The 19,468-nt window shown below is 33.2% G+C and overlaps 1 protein-coding gene across 3 annotated transcripts in view; it reads right to left on the bottom strand.

Moving 5' to 3' along the window:
- LOC143258633 (metabotropic glutamate receptor 1-like) overlaps window positions 1-19,468 on the bottom strand; it is a 179,072-nt gene that overhangs the window by 96,523 nt on the left and 63,081 nt on the right. Inside the window, exons 1-2 of one of the 3 annotated variants that reach the window (XM_076517877.1) lie at window positions 13,206-13,859; window positions 11,878-12,751 (exon numbers count right to left, since the gene is read on the bottom strand). In XM_076517877.1, coding sequence (XP_076373992.1) covers window positions 11,878-12,562 — 685 coding nt within the window. In that variant the 5' untranslated portion in view covers window positions 12,563-12,751; window positions 13,206-13,859. Of the gene's footprint in view, window positions 1-11,877; window positions 12,752-13,053; window positions 13,183-13,205; window positions 13,860-19,468 lie in introns of those variants that run through there. The other 2 variants (XM_076517878.1, XM_076517879.1) reach the window with 2 other exon arrangements.

Raw genomic sequence — 19,468 nt, 5'->3', positions numbered from 1 at the left:
TTCAAACCCACCTACAAAATCTTGATAAAATCTACGTATGATCTCTTAAATATCCAATATATAACTGTAATCTAATGCTGCTGTTTTTTCAGAAGTTTCTTTGAAGATCTCGAGGGATGCGCGTGGTCATTATTCTGTTAGAATACAAAGTTCCGTCGAATAAGCCTCTAGCATTGGATAGCAAATAATATTTCAAAATCTCTTGATATTTCTCAGCATTCATTTATTATTCTACAATATGAATGTTATTAGTATTTGAACAAGAAAAGCAAGCCCACACCATTACATAAGTTTCTCCACACTTAATAGTTAACACGATGAACTTTACTATAAGTCGTTCTATTCTCTTCATTGAATCACATTGTAGCTTTCGTTTAAAAAACTTTCTATTTTCCATTCATTGTCCATAAAATTCGATTCAGTAAATCAAGTATTTAATGGATGGCTCCAACTGCTTTCTTTTGTAGATTGTTTTTAACACAGATTTGCACCGTAAGGTTTTGCCGTAAACGCTCGCTCATCTCTTTATTATAACAAATCCTTTTCATACTCCTGAATTTTGCCAAACTGCTTGAATAACTCCTTTTCCAGATTTTGCAGAACGCTTGGTCTCCCACACTCGTAGCTAGTCGCAATAGTTCCAGTTACCCTGTGTTTATAAATAAAATAGCCCACAAAGCACTTTTCGGTAAATTGAGTCTCTCTCTAATGTTTTTCTGATAATTTATCTGTTATTACGTAGATTTATCACTGCCATTTTAAGCTTTTTCCTGTAATCTTTAGTTTTAATAGCTTTTATTGATGTTTTGGGTAATAACTTTCCAATTTATTTTTTAACATTTGATGATTATGTAGTCACTTATTATTCAGTTATCGCCAAGTGTTCGTTTACAATCATGATAACTGTCAATAATTAGTAGCGAAATTGTTTCGAACAAAATATTTTGATTGTTCAAATACTTCCCTCAAAGTATGAAATTACTTTTGCGTGTTACTGTGTTTATAACTTTAAAGCTTGTCTCTATATTAATTTATGTGTTTTATTGCATTCATTCGAAAGACTGGACGTGAGTTCAGTTCAGATTGTTTATTTCTGTGAATTTCTTTTCAGGTATTATAAGATGTAGTTTTAGAAACCCAAACATTTCTGAAACTTACTTCCTAATCTAAGGTAGAATATGGATAGATGATTACATATAGCTTATTTAGAATTGATTATTTACATAACTTAATTTTACTTTACTATTTCATTATAATACTTTAATGTTATTATATATTTCGCAAATTTGACTACTAGGTTGTACTACGCAAAGTTTTATTGTAGTTGATAGTTGTTTATTTTACTGTTACTTCACTACATATTTAAGCTTAGTGATATATATTTCGATATTATAGTCTCATTGTTTTATACAATAAATTATCATATTTTCAATCACATCTAAAATATTCCAATTTATGTCCGATATATGAATGCATGCTGCAGGTATAAAAACAAAACAAACACAATTTTAATAGAATTTAAAACAGGTTTTGTTAAAACCGTAGAACCTATTTTTTTAAATTAAGTATGAAATGTAAACTACCTATTTAATGGTTAAAGTTTATTTTTTATTACAGAAAAAATATTTGGATTAACTTAGTTAAACCTGATAACGGTTAGAAAATTCTTCAGCATCAAAAGTAAAAGTTCATTTACAAAGAATCGAAACATCAGTCCAATCTACAAGGAAAGGTTTTGATTATTTTTTGTTGAAGTAAAAATTTGTGGATGCGAAATATAAAAGAGCACAAACTCACAATCTCACAAAAAGGCGTACGTCATAACGAAAAAAAACCCAATAACCATTCTGACTCTACCAGTTGGCAACAAAATAAAATTGACTAAAATAATAAACTATCCAAGGTGTCTGCAAAACCGACTTAGGTAAGTGGGGTTCTTGGTACTTCTAGAAACGGCAATTCAATCGGCAAATATATTCTCGAGTCCAGCTTCTGTTCATGCAGCTTTGGAGAAACAATTACGATAATGTAGGATGCTACATCACAAAATTTGTTTTAACTCTAGAAATTAGTACTAAGGGCCTACTAAACTGAATCCTGCTTTTTAAAATATTAAAAGGGTTATCAAATAAATCGTATTTTTAGTTATCTTGAGTGTTACTTTGTTTTATCTACCTGACACTCATTGCAAACTAACCTTTGTAATAGACAATGACTAGAGGTCAATATAATTACAAGTTTAGCATATATATAATGAATAGCCTTACAAACGAGAATGGAACAAATAGCGTGTACCTAGTTACACAATCTGTTTGTTACTACAAATGTAAGAATTTAATATTTTGATTGAAATACGCAGAATATTTTCTCTGGCTAGAAAATAATAAATATTAATACTTTTTAACAGCAAATAAACGAAAATTATCAAGTTAGTTATAAAGTAATATCATACTGATCCCTGTATTTTATACTCTGAGAAAAAACAAAATGGAGTCAATAGTTTAATAATTAACTTCAAAATCAACTGGAAATGTCGTAATATCCAATAAATATGATACGACTATATTAAGCTGTGGCTGACACATTTATAATATAACCAAAGTTATTTTCAAATAAAACATTATTTATGTAATAAGTATCACCAACATACTTCTCAGAAACTTTTTAGTTTTTTTGTTTTCAGAACACTTGATTTTCTGTATAATAGAATAACTTGACGCACTTAGCATTATGATGCCTAACATTTTTATTATTTGTTCAGAAAATGATCGTTTCTCTTCATATAACCACGTATCTTACAAATAAATGTAAGACACTACAATAATGCTATAGCGATTATTTTCCGTGTTCTGGAGTAATTTTCTCCAATGTATACGTCGAACACAGTCAATATCGACAAGAACTGTTATTTATAAAGAGCTAAAAAAAACAGCACTATAAATTATACATTACGGTAATGAATGTGGAAAATTACAGGTGACTCTATACGTATATGGGTTACCCGGTCACAGACCCCAAGGGCTCAAATACACCAGAACTACAATTTAGAATTATTGACTGAACGTCAACTTAACGAAGTAGTCATTAATAAGAATATGAGTTGAATAAATAATGTTTTGGTAAGAAGAGAATGCAAAAATATTATAAAATAGAAACAACAATGATATTATTTTCCATCAAAAAGGATTGTTTGTCCACAATTAAATTTCTGGTGCATGTCAACTTAAGTTCATTAAGGAGTTAGATATGTTGAAGAACTGAGGTAAAAAGTATGTGCTGACTCTCAGAACGTGGTGCCTGAAAACGAGGTTAAGTCAATCATTCGTCAATTCAATCAAACATTTTTCAGACAATGTAACAGTTTATATACAGTTATAATGAAAAGACTTAAATCCCTTCAAAGTTTTTACTACATCTTCCCACAGAAAAGTGTATAATTGAAATACAGTATTTCTAAGAATTTTGAAAGCAGTTTTAAGAAATAATACTAGAAAAACCGTTATACATACAGAGTCTGTTTGATTGTTTTTTTTTATGGAACCAGGGAATGAGGAAGAGTTGTTTGGTTTTGGTTTCTTTTACATTTCGCGCATAGCTACACGAATGCTCCCTGCGCTAGCTGTCCAGTGAATGTCTTGTTTGTTTGTTTTTGAATTTTGCACAAAGCTACTCGAGGTCTATCTGTGCTAGCCGTCCCTAATTTAGCAGCGTAAGACTAGAGGGAATGCAGCTAGTCATCACCACCCACCGCCAACTCTTAGGCTACTCTTTTACCAACGAATAGTGGGATTGACCGTCACATTATAACGCCCCCACGGCTGAAAGAGTGAGCATGTTTGGCGCGACGGGGATGCGAACCCGCGACCCTCAAATTACCAGTCGCACGCCTTAACACGCTTGGCCATGCCGGACCCACATACAGAGAGATACATGGTTTGTTTGACGTACAGGAACACAGAAATACATCTTACTTGTTGCAACTTGCCCAAACAGCCATACTTTTTCCGTTTAAATTACATTTTATGACGTTATTAATCATTATATATACTTATCAGCCTTTGAGAAACTTTAGATAGTTAGCAAGTTTCTTTATGAAACTTATCTGCACAACTAGTTCTGTAGGAGTGATTCTCAAAATTACAATATTGATTAAACACTTACTATAAACTAACCTCTCTGGCTTAATAGCTTGCGATCTTTCATTATCAAATTGTTTTTTATTTAAATTTTTTTTATAAGGAATGTGATGTACAAAAGTAAATTTCATGTAATGTGCAGAGGTTAAAATTAAAAAAAACTATATTCACATTGTATTAAATAATGGAACTTTATAAAAAAAAACGTTTACACTTCATAGTTCGTTGTGCTGTCAAATTTTAAATATGAATTTTATACTGAAGCACAGATTGAAAACTGAACTTCTCAGCTATTTGTGTAACTCGGATAACCATGAGCTGAGTTACTTTGTTTACAAACGGGGAAGCACCAACAAACAAATTCTACTCTTTATCAGTCTGCTTTTCTCGTCTGACTTTGCTTACAACTGGAAGGGCTAATCTAGTTATTCCACATATACATTTGATTTCGATCTTCCCTAACGATTGGTGCTTATCGTAAAAAATTGTATCAGAAATGCAAATAAGAAGCTATTCATTTATGCCTACTTTAAAAGATTATTGAAAGATATGCAAACATTTTAAGTTGTCTTAAATCACACTTGTACTTATAAGTGAAACGTGAGACAAAACAGAATACTTATTTTTAGGAGCTGCGAACATGATTTTCCACTACTATGATAACAGCGTAAAATACTGCTTTAGTATTAGAGAATTTGACTTTAAAAATATTACATTGTGGATTTATATAATTCAGATGTTTAAAAATGTTATATTGCAATATATCATTGCGAGAACGCCAAAAATGAACCATATTCTTGACAAGAGTCGCTTTGTGGATAAGCTGTGCAAATTATTGTAACAGTAATTATCAGATCTAGGACGGATAGAAACATTTGATCTTCATACATTTAGATTAATAACGTTTCTTTGAGACATTTGAGATATTTTAAAAGCATCGCCTCACCAAATCTTTGTTTCCTAAGAAATCCATTTCGGTTCTAAATGCCATGCTTTCACCGTGGTCAGCCACGGTAGTCATGAAAGGGAAGTCATTTGCTGCACAAAACAAACACACGTGCTACTTTAAGAAATCGCATCCATCCTTGCCATCACATGATCTGGAATCGTCGGAAAATGCATCATGATACATTTCCTGGCTTAGAGATAAGGGCCAACTTAAACGACCTTGAGAAACATCTATTTTGTTTTTGTTTTAAGTGTAACACAAAGAAATAATATAAAACATTTCTCCTTTGCTCCAGCAACTGTAGTATACACTGTCAAGTGTGACCTATATCCACGTAAGTGTTCAATAAACAAAAATATTTGAAAGAACGTGTATAAATATTCCCAACAAATATCTATATCCCTTGAAAGTATATTGTAAATAATCATGCTTTCACAGTCGTTCCAAATGATAGAATGTTCGATTTTAATAACATGATTAAAATACTCTTAGAAAATACATACAGTGTTTTACAAAGAAATAAACGAATTGGATGATTTTGGCTAAAAGGATAGTCAGTAAGTCTGATTGTTTGGTTAACAAATAAAATTGATTTTTTTCTGCGATAGTAGTATTTTTGTATGATACATAAGAATTAAACAACAAAAATATATAACATATATAATCAGATATATGAGATAAACACGTGCACTTTACGTGATTTTTACCACTGGTTAAGGCCTATTAATTTTATATACTTCACGAGCTATCTGTGTTTAAAGTTTGAAGCTATGAAATGTTTCTCATTTATATGTCCAGATTACAAAAAGATTTCCAGATTTAGGGTTTCAAAATACTTATTTGCTTTCTCAGTTTTGTTTTGTAAGGCTTCATTAAGGAGGTAATTGAGGATTTAAATGTATTGAATATTTCATGGTAAGACTAAGTTTGTCTGAAAACGTTCTATTGGAGGTAGACGGAAATGGAGTTACGACATTGGAGAGATTGGTATAATTGTGCTTCCTGCTAGTATTTTGTCAAATATAGAAAGAACTTTGTAAACAGAAATAGTGGAAAATATGTTGATAACATCAAAAATGAATGAAAAGTTTTTATACAATCACTCTCTTCAAACACATTACAAAATTCACCAGAAAACAAACAAAAGATCTGCAATAAGCCTGACACGAATTCTCTCAGCACAGAAAACACGAGTTTTTTGGTATTTTTTCCCTTCTCTTCGTTAGTTCGTATCCACTTATCTTACTCGTGTTTGGCTCACATCATGGTTTTAAAAGGTGTTTTTCCTTTTAAATTTTCTGTTATTTACCAACATAGATCTGTTGAGATTAAAAAAAGATTGTGTTCGTCTTCATTATCCTTGATTCTACAGTAAAGGTTTGCATTTGTTTTTCTTCCTACATTAAAACCAGAAAAGACCTTAGTATACAGATTGAGGCATCTAATCAGAAGACAAGCCAATATTAATTATTCATAAATTTTATTTCTAAAGTTTTACTTCTACTACTTTAATGTAAAATTGACTGTTTTAACTTTTTACTGCTTCAATTATAGGATAATGTGAAAACGAACTTACGGAACGAGTTATCAACTCAGTAGTTTTTGAAATTACATAACAGTAACATAAAGTTCACTCGCATCTTGTATTCATTGGCATAACTTCATTTCGTTTTACTTTTTGAGTTCAAACGATTTGAAGGACTTAATAGAACTAAAAAAAAAAAGAGTTAATGCTCATTTTGTAATTACAGCTTTAAGGACAATAACGGCTGAATTTCAAGTTCTCTGCGACAAGTAATGTTGAATGTGGATATAAAACTTCTCTTAATAGCTCTGTGTAGTGTAAAACTACAATCTTGTGCTAAACATTTCCGGTTGATATTAGTTTAGTTCTTGTACACGTCAAAATCCAATCAAAAGGTAGCTAATAAAAGAAATGTTGTTCATTAAATATCACCCATACTCACAAAGTAATCAAGACAAAAAGACATAAAAATGCAAACCACAACGTTCACAAATTTGTGCTTATAAGTCTTAAACACTTAGTGTATATAAACATTCTGAGATAAGTACACTTCAAACCTGAACCTACTTGAATTACACAAGTAGACTTATGAGATTATTACTTTCTATGACATAAGCAGAATAAAAAAATCGTCAATGCTGAAATTATTAAGAATTCAACCCTACATTGTGTAGTCCTTAAGTTAATATACGCTGTACTCAATAAGATCAGTGCACTGTAAATAGGCTTGTCTTGAAAGGCAAGCTTTATAACAGTCTACCTTTGTTATATAAAGCGCTTCTACTGACCCAAAATGAGTTACTTGTTTAATAAAATGTGCTTCTTATTCAATTTTTTTATAAAATTAAATTTGATAACAATCGATAAAATATCCTTAAGTAAGCTCAACATTTAGTGGAAAATAGAATAAAGTAGAGAAAAGTACAAACTTTCCAAAGAAACAAAATTAAACATTAGCGAGTGGATCTAAACCTTTTAGATGGTTACGTTTCCATAAAAAAGAATTGGAATAAATCTCGCATCAGAGCTAACATAACAAAGAAACTGTTTCAAACCTGGTGCTTCAGTATGTGTTTAGTCAGTGGTTCCGGGTATACTTAGAAAGCTGTTTTAAATTTATTTTTTCACGTTAAAGTGTTTTATATTTTCATGTTATATGTAATGTGTATGTTTTGTTTTACTTTCTATGTTTATAATAAGCCGTTATTTTAGTCATATAAGCTTAATAGGATGCACTTGAATTACATTATTTAACAAATTTTTTACTTTATCTTGTTCTTGGGCAGAAAGTTTATTTCCCAATTGCTTACGACTAAAGTAAATGAAAAAGACTTATTTTTTCTTCAAACTTTGTTTTTGTGACCTGGATAGTGAAAATTTCGAATCTACTCAATTTCCAGAACATTCTAGGTAGATTCAGTGCTGAGTAGCTGATAGAGAATTTTCTCGAACTTACAAGAATTTTAAGAGGTTTTTAGAATGTTGTAGAGCTTACGAGAATTTTCAAAACCTTTTAGAATTTTCCAGAACTTTCTATAGTAACATATATACAGGGGCTCACCACTCACCACTTCAGTTTTGTTCTAGCTACCTAAGTGAACACATAAACCTATCTGATTTTATCAGAGATTGCATCAAAGAGCTGTAAGCATTTTCCAAACGCATTTTGCTATGTATGTGGCCATTTTGTCAAGACAAGAGCAAAAACATACTCTGCAGCATCTGCTAAAATGTGTGAAGCCTCGAAGGGATATTTTGGCATTTCTGTTGAGGATAAAGACAAACCCTGAGCACCTCATTTTACCTGCCAGCACTGCAAAAAAAAACTCTAGAAGGTAAGACAAACATTTTTTTCTTGCTTTAATAGTAATATTTTTATGTTATACAAATTTTATACCTTTTAAAATTTAAATATCTTTTAGTGCGCCTCAAAGAGGAATACAACAGCATCAAGACCTTGCTAGAAGCCTTGAAGTATGATGAGTATGTTGAGAGGTTATCAGCGACCCAAAATGGTGGCATTCTGATGGGTCTCCAAAGAGGCTTTACCAAGTTTTCCTGTTATTTTTGCTTTTAGGACAGCAGGGGCACCGCAGCGTACTACAACAGGAAGCACTAGCCACAACAACCGAGTTCTTTGAGGGGAGGCACAACGTCAAGTGTGAGCCACTAGTATATTTCCAGAAAGTGTTGTTCCCACCATTGCACATAAAATTGGGTCTTATGAAACAATTTGTCACAACTCTTGATAAGGAGTCTTCAGCTTTCAAGTACCTTCAAGACTTCTTCCATAAGCTGTCTGAGGCAAAGGTCAAAGCTGCTGTCTTTGTGGTCTGTCTTCGTCGGACCACAAATAAAGAAGACCTTGGAGCGCACAGAATTCCCCAAGAAGCTCAGTAGAAAGAAAAACAACTTGGGGCACCTTTATCTTAGTGGTTCGGGGCTTCTTGGGCAATCACAAGGCCGAAAATTATGTGGAACTGGTTGAGGCTCTGGTGAAGAACTATGGCAAAATGAGCTACAGGTTGTCCCTGAAAGTCCACATCCTTGACGCTCATCTTAATAAATTCAAGGAGAACATGGGAGAATACTCAGAGAAACAAGGCGAGTGCTTCCACCAAGATATACTGGACTTTGAATGCTGCTACCAAGAAGCGTATAATGGAAACCGTATAATTACGGTCAATCCCACTATTCGTTGGTAAAAGAGTAGCCCAAGAGTTGGCGATGGGTGGTGATGACTAGCTGCCTTCCCTCTCGTCTTACACTTCTAAATTAAGGACGGCTAAAGCAAAGCTGCGCGAAATTCAATAAAGAAACAAAACAAAAACAAACAGACCTTACGTGAAAGAAAATGTGCAAATTTGCCCGTTTCTGTATAGAAAATAGGTTAATTTCTAAATTTCATTATCCAGGTCACAAAAGCAAAGTTTGGTCATTTTCTGTACTTTTACAACATAAGCAACTAAGAAATAACACAAACTATTCAGGAACAAAATTTGTGTTACATAGTATTATGTTAACTCAAATGTGTTTATTAATTTGTGTATATGTGTTCAATAAGTTGTTTTGAAGGTCATGTTTCCACGTCTATTGGGTAAAATATTTCACAGCTAATGTTAACACATGGGTGTCAACATATGTGCAGTGAAATGTTTTATATGCTCAAGTTTCATGTGTTTAGGTAGGACTTTAAATGTTTATTTAATCTGTTGTGTTTCGTATCAAGTTTATCAGCTGCTATATTCTTAAGGATTTAACTTTTGTAATATTTATATCTCCGTATCTTGTAAAAGACCTGGTGATATGACCTTTGAAACACTGTTAATCTTTATTACACATTACTTTGTTTCACACCTGTAGTGTTTACACGATTTGAATTTTTAATTAAGTGCACGTGATAGAGTGTTGTTTTTGTCCGTAGGAAATAAGATACTTTAGAATAAGTGGAAATAAGCAAAGAATAATTACATTATTGTTGTAATATTTATTTCTCAACTAATGAAATTAGTCAATTATTCTGATTACAAGTGGTGCATTATAACAAGTGAAATTGTCAAACGAGCTGTCCACGAGTGACATTGTGGTTTTAGTTACTTACAGACGCACGTTACCATGGTTACATATTGTTTGTTATTGAATTTCTCGTAAAGCTACACGAGGGCTATCTGCGCTAACCATTCCTAATTTAGCAGTAAAAGACAAGAGGGAAGGCAGCTAGTCATCACTACCAAGTGGCAACTCTTGGACTACTCTTTAACCAGCGAATAGTGGGATTGACCCACACATTTTAATGCCCTCAGGGCTGAAAGGGCGAGGAGGTTTGGTGTGACGGGAATTCGAACCCGCGACTCTCAGTTGAGTGCCTTAACCACCCTGTCATGCCGGGCCGTTACATATTGTCCATGCTGAATAAACTGTAATGCAGTGGTACTTAAGTCTGTTTCATTTATTTACAGACGCAACAGTTCATACGTTTATCTGTTTTTCATAGTGCATAAACTGAAATGTGGTAATACATGTATTGATGCTATTCTCAGTTATTTAGAGACGCACGTGCTACTATGTTTACATTTTTTTCATAGTGAATAAACTGGTAATGAATTACTCGAAAACAGTTGTGTGATGTATAATTGTTTGCAAAACCAAAAAAAAGTCAATTGTATGCATGATTTTTTCAAAAATTAGATGACTTTCGTTTGTCCTCTAGTGACACAATGGTACGTCTGTAAACTTACAACGCTAGAAACCGTGTTTCGATACCTGTGTTGGGCAGAACACAAATAGCCTATTGTGTAGCTTTGTGCCTAATTACAAACAATACTTTCTTATATTTATTCGCATTAAATTAATCATAGTTGTGGCCTATAAATCTAAGAATTCTGAAAACTAAAAATGTTATAAACCACTTATTTTAAATTGGCAACCCTCATAAATGTAGTTTAAAAAGAAAAAAGCACAAAATTGTGTAAAAAAAAACTGAAAATAAAATTACAACCTTAATTTTGGTATAGCATTAATATCTAAGTATTGCATTAAAGAATATTAAATATTGTGCAGGTAATGTTTTCATTAACCCAAGATGGATTTTCAGTATAGAAGGGTTGGTTTTATTATTTGTTTTCTTTCTAACTCTGACCAGGGTAGCACTTAGAATACATATTTTCCAACGAATAGTAACATTCATCATTACATTATAACGTCTTCATAGCTTGAAGGGCGAGCAGATGCTGTGACGGTACTCGATTCAAAGACTCGCAAGTTGAGAGACAAGTGCTCTAATTGCCAGACCGTGTCAGGCCATGTACCGATGGAATGAGAAAGACCATATTGAGTTTTGCACAACTTGGTGAGAGTTAACAGCATTTGCTTGGAATTCTGATATATTCATTCATACATTCAAGAAGAACAACTTTACATTGAGTCTTCGTAAGTAAGATGGAACAAATATTTTAAAAAAGTAATTAGATGGACTTACAGATGGGTTCATTATCATGTGTGTTTAGAGTGTTGTTTTTTTATAAGTGTAAAAGTTGACTTGGAATCAAATGTAAAAAAAACGTCATTTTTATAAGTTACAAGAGTTGAGAGTTTGAAATGTTGCATATGTCTCTGGTAGCACAGCTTATAAATTTCTTTCAGTTTAAGCATTTTAACATATATTTGATAATTGCTCAGTAATTATTTAAAGAGAAATCAAATAATACAATAAAAACATTTTTCTTAAGTAAGAATGAATTCCAATGAACCTAAAACACTTCACTTACCATCAGTGTAAACAGTGGAGATGTATGTCCAGTTATACCGCTTCAAGATATCAACAAGAACCTGAGCCTGAAATTTGTCACTAGGAACAACGCGAAGAAAGTATTTATAAAAACTTTTATCACTTAGATCTGAGCTCGTGGCAGAATAGCCTATCTGTGAAATATTAAACAACTGAAGTAGGTTCTGGACCTGAATGGTTACAGTACTTGAACCTGGACCTATCATCCCTACAAGATTCTTCATCTCTGGCTTAGGACAGTTGGGATATGCTGTATTCAAGGCGTTATCCGTGTCATTCTTGTCTTCTTTACTGCTTGTAGAGATAGCGTCCCGGATGAACTCTATACTTTGTTCTAAGGCTATTGGGGAGTACCAACAGGAGTCTCGGATTTCGATACCAAGTGTTGTATTTGGAAGTATTGTGGGGTCATTGTTAATCTTATCTATTGTCTGAAAAGCGGCTTCCACGCGTTGAATTCCATAGCCCTCCCGGACATCTCCACATGTTCGTGTTTGGGCCTGCTTTTGGTCAGGTGAATGATGAACAGAGAATAAAGCTCCAACTATCATATCACCTTTTATGGTTGCAATGTGGCGACGCTGAGATGTTGCTTCAATAACTATAACCGTTAGGTAAATCAAGAAGAAAACAAACTGAGTTATACACCGTAACACGACAGCCATTCTAAATCAGGTTTCAATTTGATCTTACTCACAAATGCTTTGCCCTGGTGCCTTTTAGAACTGAGTTTTTTTAGCACTACTGTTATGTTAATGTTTACCAGCTGTCGAAGTATTCAATTTCAGCTTTTAAGGCGAATGAACGTAAACAAAAATTAATCCACAAGAAAAAATCCCAAAAGTATTTGGTTTCTGAAAGAAAAAGAAAATTGAACTACATAAATATTAACAATAAACTTTAAATACTTTATTTTCAACCTTTATAAAAATAGATCAAATACTTTCATAAATACTTATTCCTGAGTTTTTGTTTACGCTCTTATTAACAAGTGTTCATTTTTTCTAAATCAACAGAGATTCTCCGAAATAAGAGCAATTACCAGAAAAATATTAAAATAACAAACAAATTTTAGAACCATTTTAACAAGACATGTAATCACCACAACCAATTAAACAGTATCCAACACTTGCAATACAAAGGTTAAGAAACTAACATTTGAAAAACAAGCCATGTTTCTGTCTAGTAGTACTACTGAATACCGTAAAAATCACACGTTAACCATAATAGCAATGATTTCTAAATTACATGTACATGATTGACAATGTATAAAACGAGTTATTATCAAACATAGCTTCTACGGTTTACCTTTGATCAGAGGGCACGAAAGCAGTGATAGGTGACTTTTTTTCAGTGATAACGCTGTAAAGTTTCTTGTCACGTAATATTCGACTAACCAATAAAACAGAAGTTCTGCCCCTCTTTAAATTAACTGAAACAATATTCGATTAAAAGCTCGTTGTTTTAAAGTAACCATGTAATATGCATATTTAATATTAAACATACAATAAGCACCGCCACACGTAATATTATAATCTGAAACTTAAGCTAGCACGTAAAAACTGCTAAGTATTTTTAACACACCCAGATCCAGGATGTGGGGCAATTAAATTATTGCCCTTTACGCTTGTCAGACGTTGTATTTAATACATTCCTCTTTCGCTTATCAGGGCGAATTGAGAAAGTTAGTTACAACAGTGAGGGAATGCTACACGTTGTGAATGAACAACAAGATAAGCAGAAACAAGCGTGAACATACTACACAATGTATAAATGTACATGTTTCAGACGAACCGAGTATGCTTACAACGTAGAAAGCGGATTCTAGGGTAACATCAGAAATTAATTCGCTTTATTTCATCGAACGAAAACCATATCTTAATGGTGTGATACATTTTGAAATTAACATATTTCAGCCACCTTTTGGCTTATACTAAATAGTATTACCTTCCTAAACAACAAGAAATGCTCTTACTTAACGCATTTATCTACTAATAATGATATTCCACGTTTGGCTCAAAGTTTAAGGTCACCTGTGAAGTATCATGTAGTGTATCAACATAAAACGATTAATTGGCTCCAAAGGCAGAGAAGAATAACGACCACTTTACTTGTAAGAGTTTAAAAACTTAAAGTATAAATAGAAGTTCGTTAATGATTTTGAATCTTCTGAATGTTTCGAAATCGTAAAAAAAATCTTGAATGACCTCAGCATTTATAAATTATAAAATAATATTTATGAAATAAGCTTTAAAAAGATATAGTAATTCCAAGTGTTATGAAATTAAAATGTGCATATCTCATTCATTCTTTTGTTATCGTTTGTTGTTGCTTTTTCAATGTAAAGAATTGTAAATGCTTTAGACAAGGCAACATCAACAATTTATATGAATTTGTTTAGTTTTTGAATTTCGCACAAAACTACTCGAGGGCTATCTGTACTAGCCGTCCCTAATTTAGCACTGTAAGACTAGAGGGAAGGCAGCTGGTCATCACCACCCACCACCAACTATTGGGCTACTCTTTTGCCAAAGAATAGTAGGATTAACCGTAACATTATAACGCCCCCACGGCTAAAAGGGCGAGCATGTTTGGCGCGACGGGCATGTAAACCCGCGAACATCATGGAAAGCGACAATAATAGTTTCTCGTGGGAAAAAGGTTTATGAAATCTTCACACCCCTTTTATTACTTTATAGTAGCTCCCGCCATGTGAGTAGCGTATACGCCTGGAGGTGATAGTGTATTATATATATATATATATATATATATATATGTAGCTCTTTATTTAAGTCAGTTATTAGATTCGATAGATTACGATACTAGGTTATCTTCGATTTATCTTTGATGATATTGTTGTTACTAGCTTGAGCTCAGTTCTTAAAGCTTGTGAATACACTGCTGGTCAAAATCGTAAGGCCAGTGACCATTAAAAAATATATGTATTTTGCGTTGTCAGACCCAACCACTTATTTGAGTAGAGCTTCGAAAGATGAAAATAGAAAAGGGAAAATAAAAATTAAAAAACAAATTAGCATTTAATAGGGAAAATGTGAACACTATGAAATTATCCTAAATACTAGCTGGTAAAAAGTTTAAGACCATACCAAAAAGAAGTCCTAAACAGGGTAGAAAATGCCCAACAAGAGGTCTCAGTAGTAAGTTACACGGTCGTCATTGCGAATAACTGCAAACATTTGTTTAGCACGGTCGATATAAGCGTTTGCAGAAGGTTGGCTGGAATGTTATTCCAAGTGGTGAAGATGGCTTCACGAAGATCACGCACTGTTTGGAACTGATGTCCATTTCTAAAGACTTCCCTTGCCATCCACCCCAAAACATTTTCAATGGGGTTCAGTTTGGGCGAACACGCTGGATGGTCCAAAATAATCATGTTATTTGCCATGAAAACGTCCTTTGTCCTGCGGGCATTGTGGATTGCAGCGTTGTCTTGCTGAAAGATTCAGTCATTTCCACACAAGCGAGGGCCTTCAGTCAATAAGGATGCTCTCTTCAACATGCCAATGTAGCCAGCTGGTGTTTAGCGCCCCTGTATAACCTGAAGCTTTATTGTTCCAGATCATGATGGAACCACCTCCACTGTATCGTGTAGAAAATGTCTCCGGTGGGATATCCTTATCGTGCCAGTAACGTTGAAAGCCATCTGGACCACCCAGGTTAAATTTTTTCTCATCAGAGAACAAAACCTTCTTCCACTTTTCTGCGTCCCATGTTTGGTGCTTCTCAGCAAAGTGTAACCGAACTGTTTCGTGGTGTGGAAGGAGAAGTGGCCTTTGAAGACGTTAACGATTTTTAAAGCCTTTCTTTCGTAGATGCCATTTTATTGTTCTTGAGCTGCATTCTGCGTCTGTAAGGGCCTTAATCTTGTTCGACGATCGGCTTGTGTCTTGCTGTACAACCCGTCGAACCCTCCTGCTCAACGCCGATGAAATTTTCTTGGGCCAACCACTTGAAATTCTCGTTCCCTATCCCACGGGATATTTTAAGAAATTTGCAATAGCAGTTTTACTACGCCCAATCTCACCAGCGATGGCACGTTGAGAGAGACCTTGCTTTTGCAGTTCGACAATTCTGCTACGTTCAAACATTGTCAACTTTTTAGCCTTTGCCATGTTTTTACCCAATGTAACACAGGAGATGTCAGTGGGAGATGTTGACAACGCTAATGATTCAACACAAATGACTAAATTTCGTTTCGTGTTTACCGATTAACGCTTCGTTTCAGTATTGTCTTAAACTTTTGGCCAGCTGGTATTCAGACTAACTTCATAGTGTTCACATTTTCCTTATTAAATTCTAAAAACGTTTTTTTATTTATATTTTCCCTTTTCTTATTTTCATATTTCGAAGCTCTACTCAAATAAATGGTTGAGTCTAACAACGCAACAACATATTTTTTTCTTTATGTTCATTGGCCTTAAGATTTTGGCCAGCAGTGTGTGTTTTGCTTCCACATTTACCTACAATCAACAAGTCTAAAATGTTGAATCAGGCATAGAACGTATCTACCTTCTCTATTTCTTCATTCCCGCGCTTCTTCAACACACGAAACAATTTCTAGTATTTGATTTTACTATTTAGTTATCAGTAATAAATATATTTTATTTATTAAGTTTAATAATCAGTCTCTTTCTTAAAGTCAGTCTCAATGTAAAGTTAGACCTTTACTTCATCTGATGTAATATCAGATTCTCCTATTTTTGTGAATACTACCCATTTACTCAAAAAAAAAAACTAAATGAATCTAAGAATACTTTGTAAAACTAGCATTATCATATTTCTTTCTACACCATTGTATCTGGTATTTCTTACTTACATATATTCAAATTTGTGTTTCTGAACATTCAGAGCTACAATAGAGAGTTGTGCATTTTGTGTTTTTCCTCTTTTTGTTTTAGTTTAGTTTTGAGTAAGGAGTTACCATATAGCAGAAGTTACAGCACAGCTATTTTGGGAAATTACTTTAATCACTTTTCCTATAGAGAATGTTTCTTCTCTATAAAAACCAAATTGCCTGACAACTAACAAGTAAAATCCACTGAGACTTCAGCTGGTTATGAGTGCTTTAATTTGAACTTCATTTAATCCTTTTGCTTCTAATCACAGCCCAGTCATTTGTAAGAGGCTTAATACACTTGTACTGTACTGATGTCAACTTCTATATTTTCTTTTCATTTTTCAATATTCATACCCCCTCACAAGAGTATACACACATACATACATAGTTAATCTCATAGGCCAAATATTATGTAATTTACGATGTTTTTCAATAAAAACATATTAACACTTAAAACTATGCACATTTCTTGGTAAATTTCATAAAATCTTTTCATTTTAAATGTGGAATGATTGTTACCGAACGCAATTGAAAAGAAGAAAAACCAATCTATTTTACGCCACGTTTCCTTTTAAGGTAATGAACTCTCTACTTTCTTCTATTTAATAACAATATTCACACATTGCTTACAATTAAATAGTTGAGTCTTTTTGTAATTGTATTAATGATGTTAATAATAGGAAGCTATCCCACCTTTAACACTCACCTTAGCATTGCTAGTATAAGGTCACACCACGTAAAATAAACATATTATTCCTCTGGCGATTTCGGTATATGAACACTCTTGTTGTCGTTTTGATTTAAATTTCGCGCAAGGCTATATGAGGGCTACCTGTGCTAGGCGTCCCTAGTTTAACAGATTAAGACCAGAGGAATGGCAGTATGTCATCACCACCCACTGAAAACTCTTGGGCTACTCTTTTTAGCAACGAATAGTCATATAATAACACCATAAGTCGACTAAAAGGGAAAGTATATTTGGTGGAATAGATAATTCGAGCCCGCTACCTTCAGATTTTGGGTCGAAGGCCCTAGCCGCTTATTAATGACTCAGATATTAATTGAACTTAAAAAACACGAAGTGTTATTGGAAATAAGTTTGATGAATCACCTTTGCTCCTTCGAGAGATTATTAAAAAATAAATGACTTTGCAGGTCAATTACTAACATTTAACCAGATCTCGGCAAAAAAAATAAAATAAATCATTGATTTATATTATCGTGGTTAAGCAACAGTTATTGGATAAAAGCGTATTAGTACAAAGAGCTTTATATGTATTTTCAATAAAAACAAATTATTGAATACTAGCCAACCAAGAGAAAATGTTCAGTTTTTAATGCTGCAATGGTCTCGTTCTCGTATCACAGCGCAAAACAGATTATGGAACGAATTAATTTTTTTTTACAATAATGAATTCGTATTGTTTGTGCCCCCCGCTAGTACAGCGGTATGTCTTCGGATTTACAACGCTAAAATCAGGGGTTTGATTCCCCTCGGTGGGTTGAGCAGATAGCCCATGTGGCTTTGCTATAAGAAAAACACAAACACACTCGTATTGTTTGCAGAATCATATAGGTGAAATGTGAGTTCTATGAGAGGGAGGAATTGGACAGATAATATTATGGTGAGGTTATATTTTCCTGATTTTTCCAAATTATTATGAAAAGATATGGAATTACCATGAAATTTCATCTTCCTGGCATTTATTTCATTTGTTAATGTTTTATTATTTTTAAGCGCCATAATTAAGTTTTGACTGACATTTGTAAAAATATATTTTTATGCATTGAAAGCACTGATATTTACACATTAATGTTGCAAAGTTTATTGAAGAACCACTGGCATCACAAGTTATTCAAAAGAACAGCTCTCATCTCACAGTATAAGTAAAATCAATTTGTAGCACCAGTATTGCCAATGCATCTGTAACAGGATCATTAGTATGTTAGGTTATGTGGAAGAACCGTCACCACCGCATTGTTTGTTATAATATAAAGAACCACTAGAATACCTTGTTCTAAACAAAGTAATATGATTATTTTAAGGTTCATGAAATGATATTTATCATCACTCATAATTATTAATTACCACTAGACCTTGACAGGAAGTGTCAATATCACAATGCCTATGAAAAATTATTTATACCATAAGATCACTAATAAAACAATTTGTATTATTAACATAGTTCGTAATTTATATTCTAGTGTTTGCAGATAACTAATGACTTGTGTTTGTTTAGTACACTACCAAGTTTTCTGGGTGCTTGGATAAGTGGAACGTTTACACATTCTTTTTCTTTTTGTTTTTTGTCAATAAGTTTAATTAAACGTTGAAAACATTTGAATACCTTTTACGCTTTATGGTAAACTTATTTCCCTATTCCTTATGACTTATCATTAGACCGGTTTTCCTAAAAGAGACAGTTAAAACTCTATACATTACAACCGAACGACTTTTTTGAGAATCTAGTAAATAGCTAACACAATTAACCAAGTTTATAACTGTTTGTTTATTCTTTAGTTTTTACACTACGGAATGCTATCAACGTATTTGTAAATAATCCGTTTCTCAGTGCAATAGAATAATCGTCCTTTCATTGCATTGCGGTATTAATCATTTTTAATGTCATAGTTTTCACGATCGAAATGCACGGCACATGTTCTTTTGCAAAAATAAAAAAAAGTTATTTACATACACTCGTATATATATATA

This window comes from Tachypleus tridentatus, chromosome 8 (genome assembly GCF_004210375.1).
Source record: "Tachypleus tridentatus isolate NWPU-2018 chromosome 8, ASM421037v1, whole genome shotgun sequence".
Classification (NCBI taxonomy): domain Eukaryota; kingdom Metazoa; phylum Arthropoda; class Merostomata; order Xiphosura; family Limulidae; genus Tachypleus; species Tachypleus tridentatus.
This window is presented reverse-complemented; position numbering and strand designations above follow the sequence as displayed.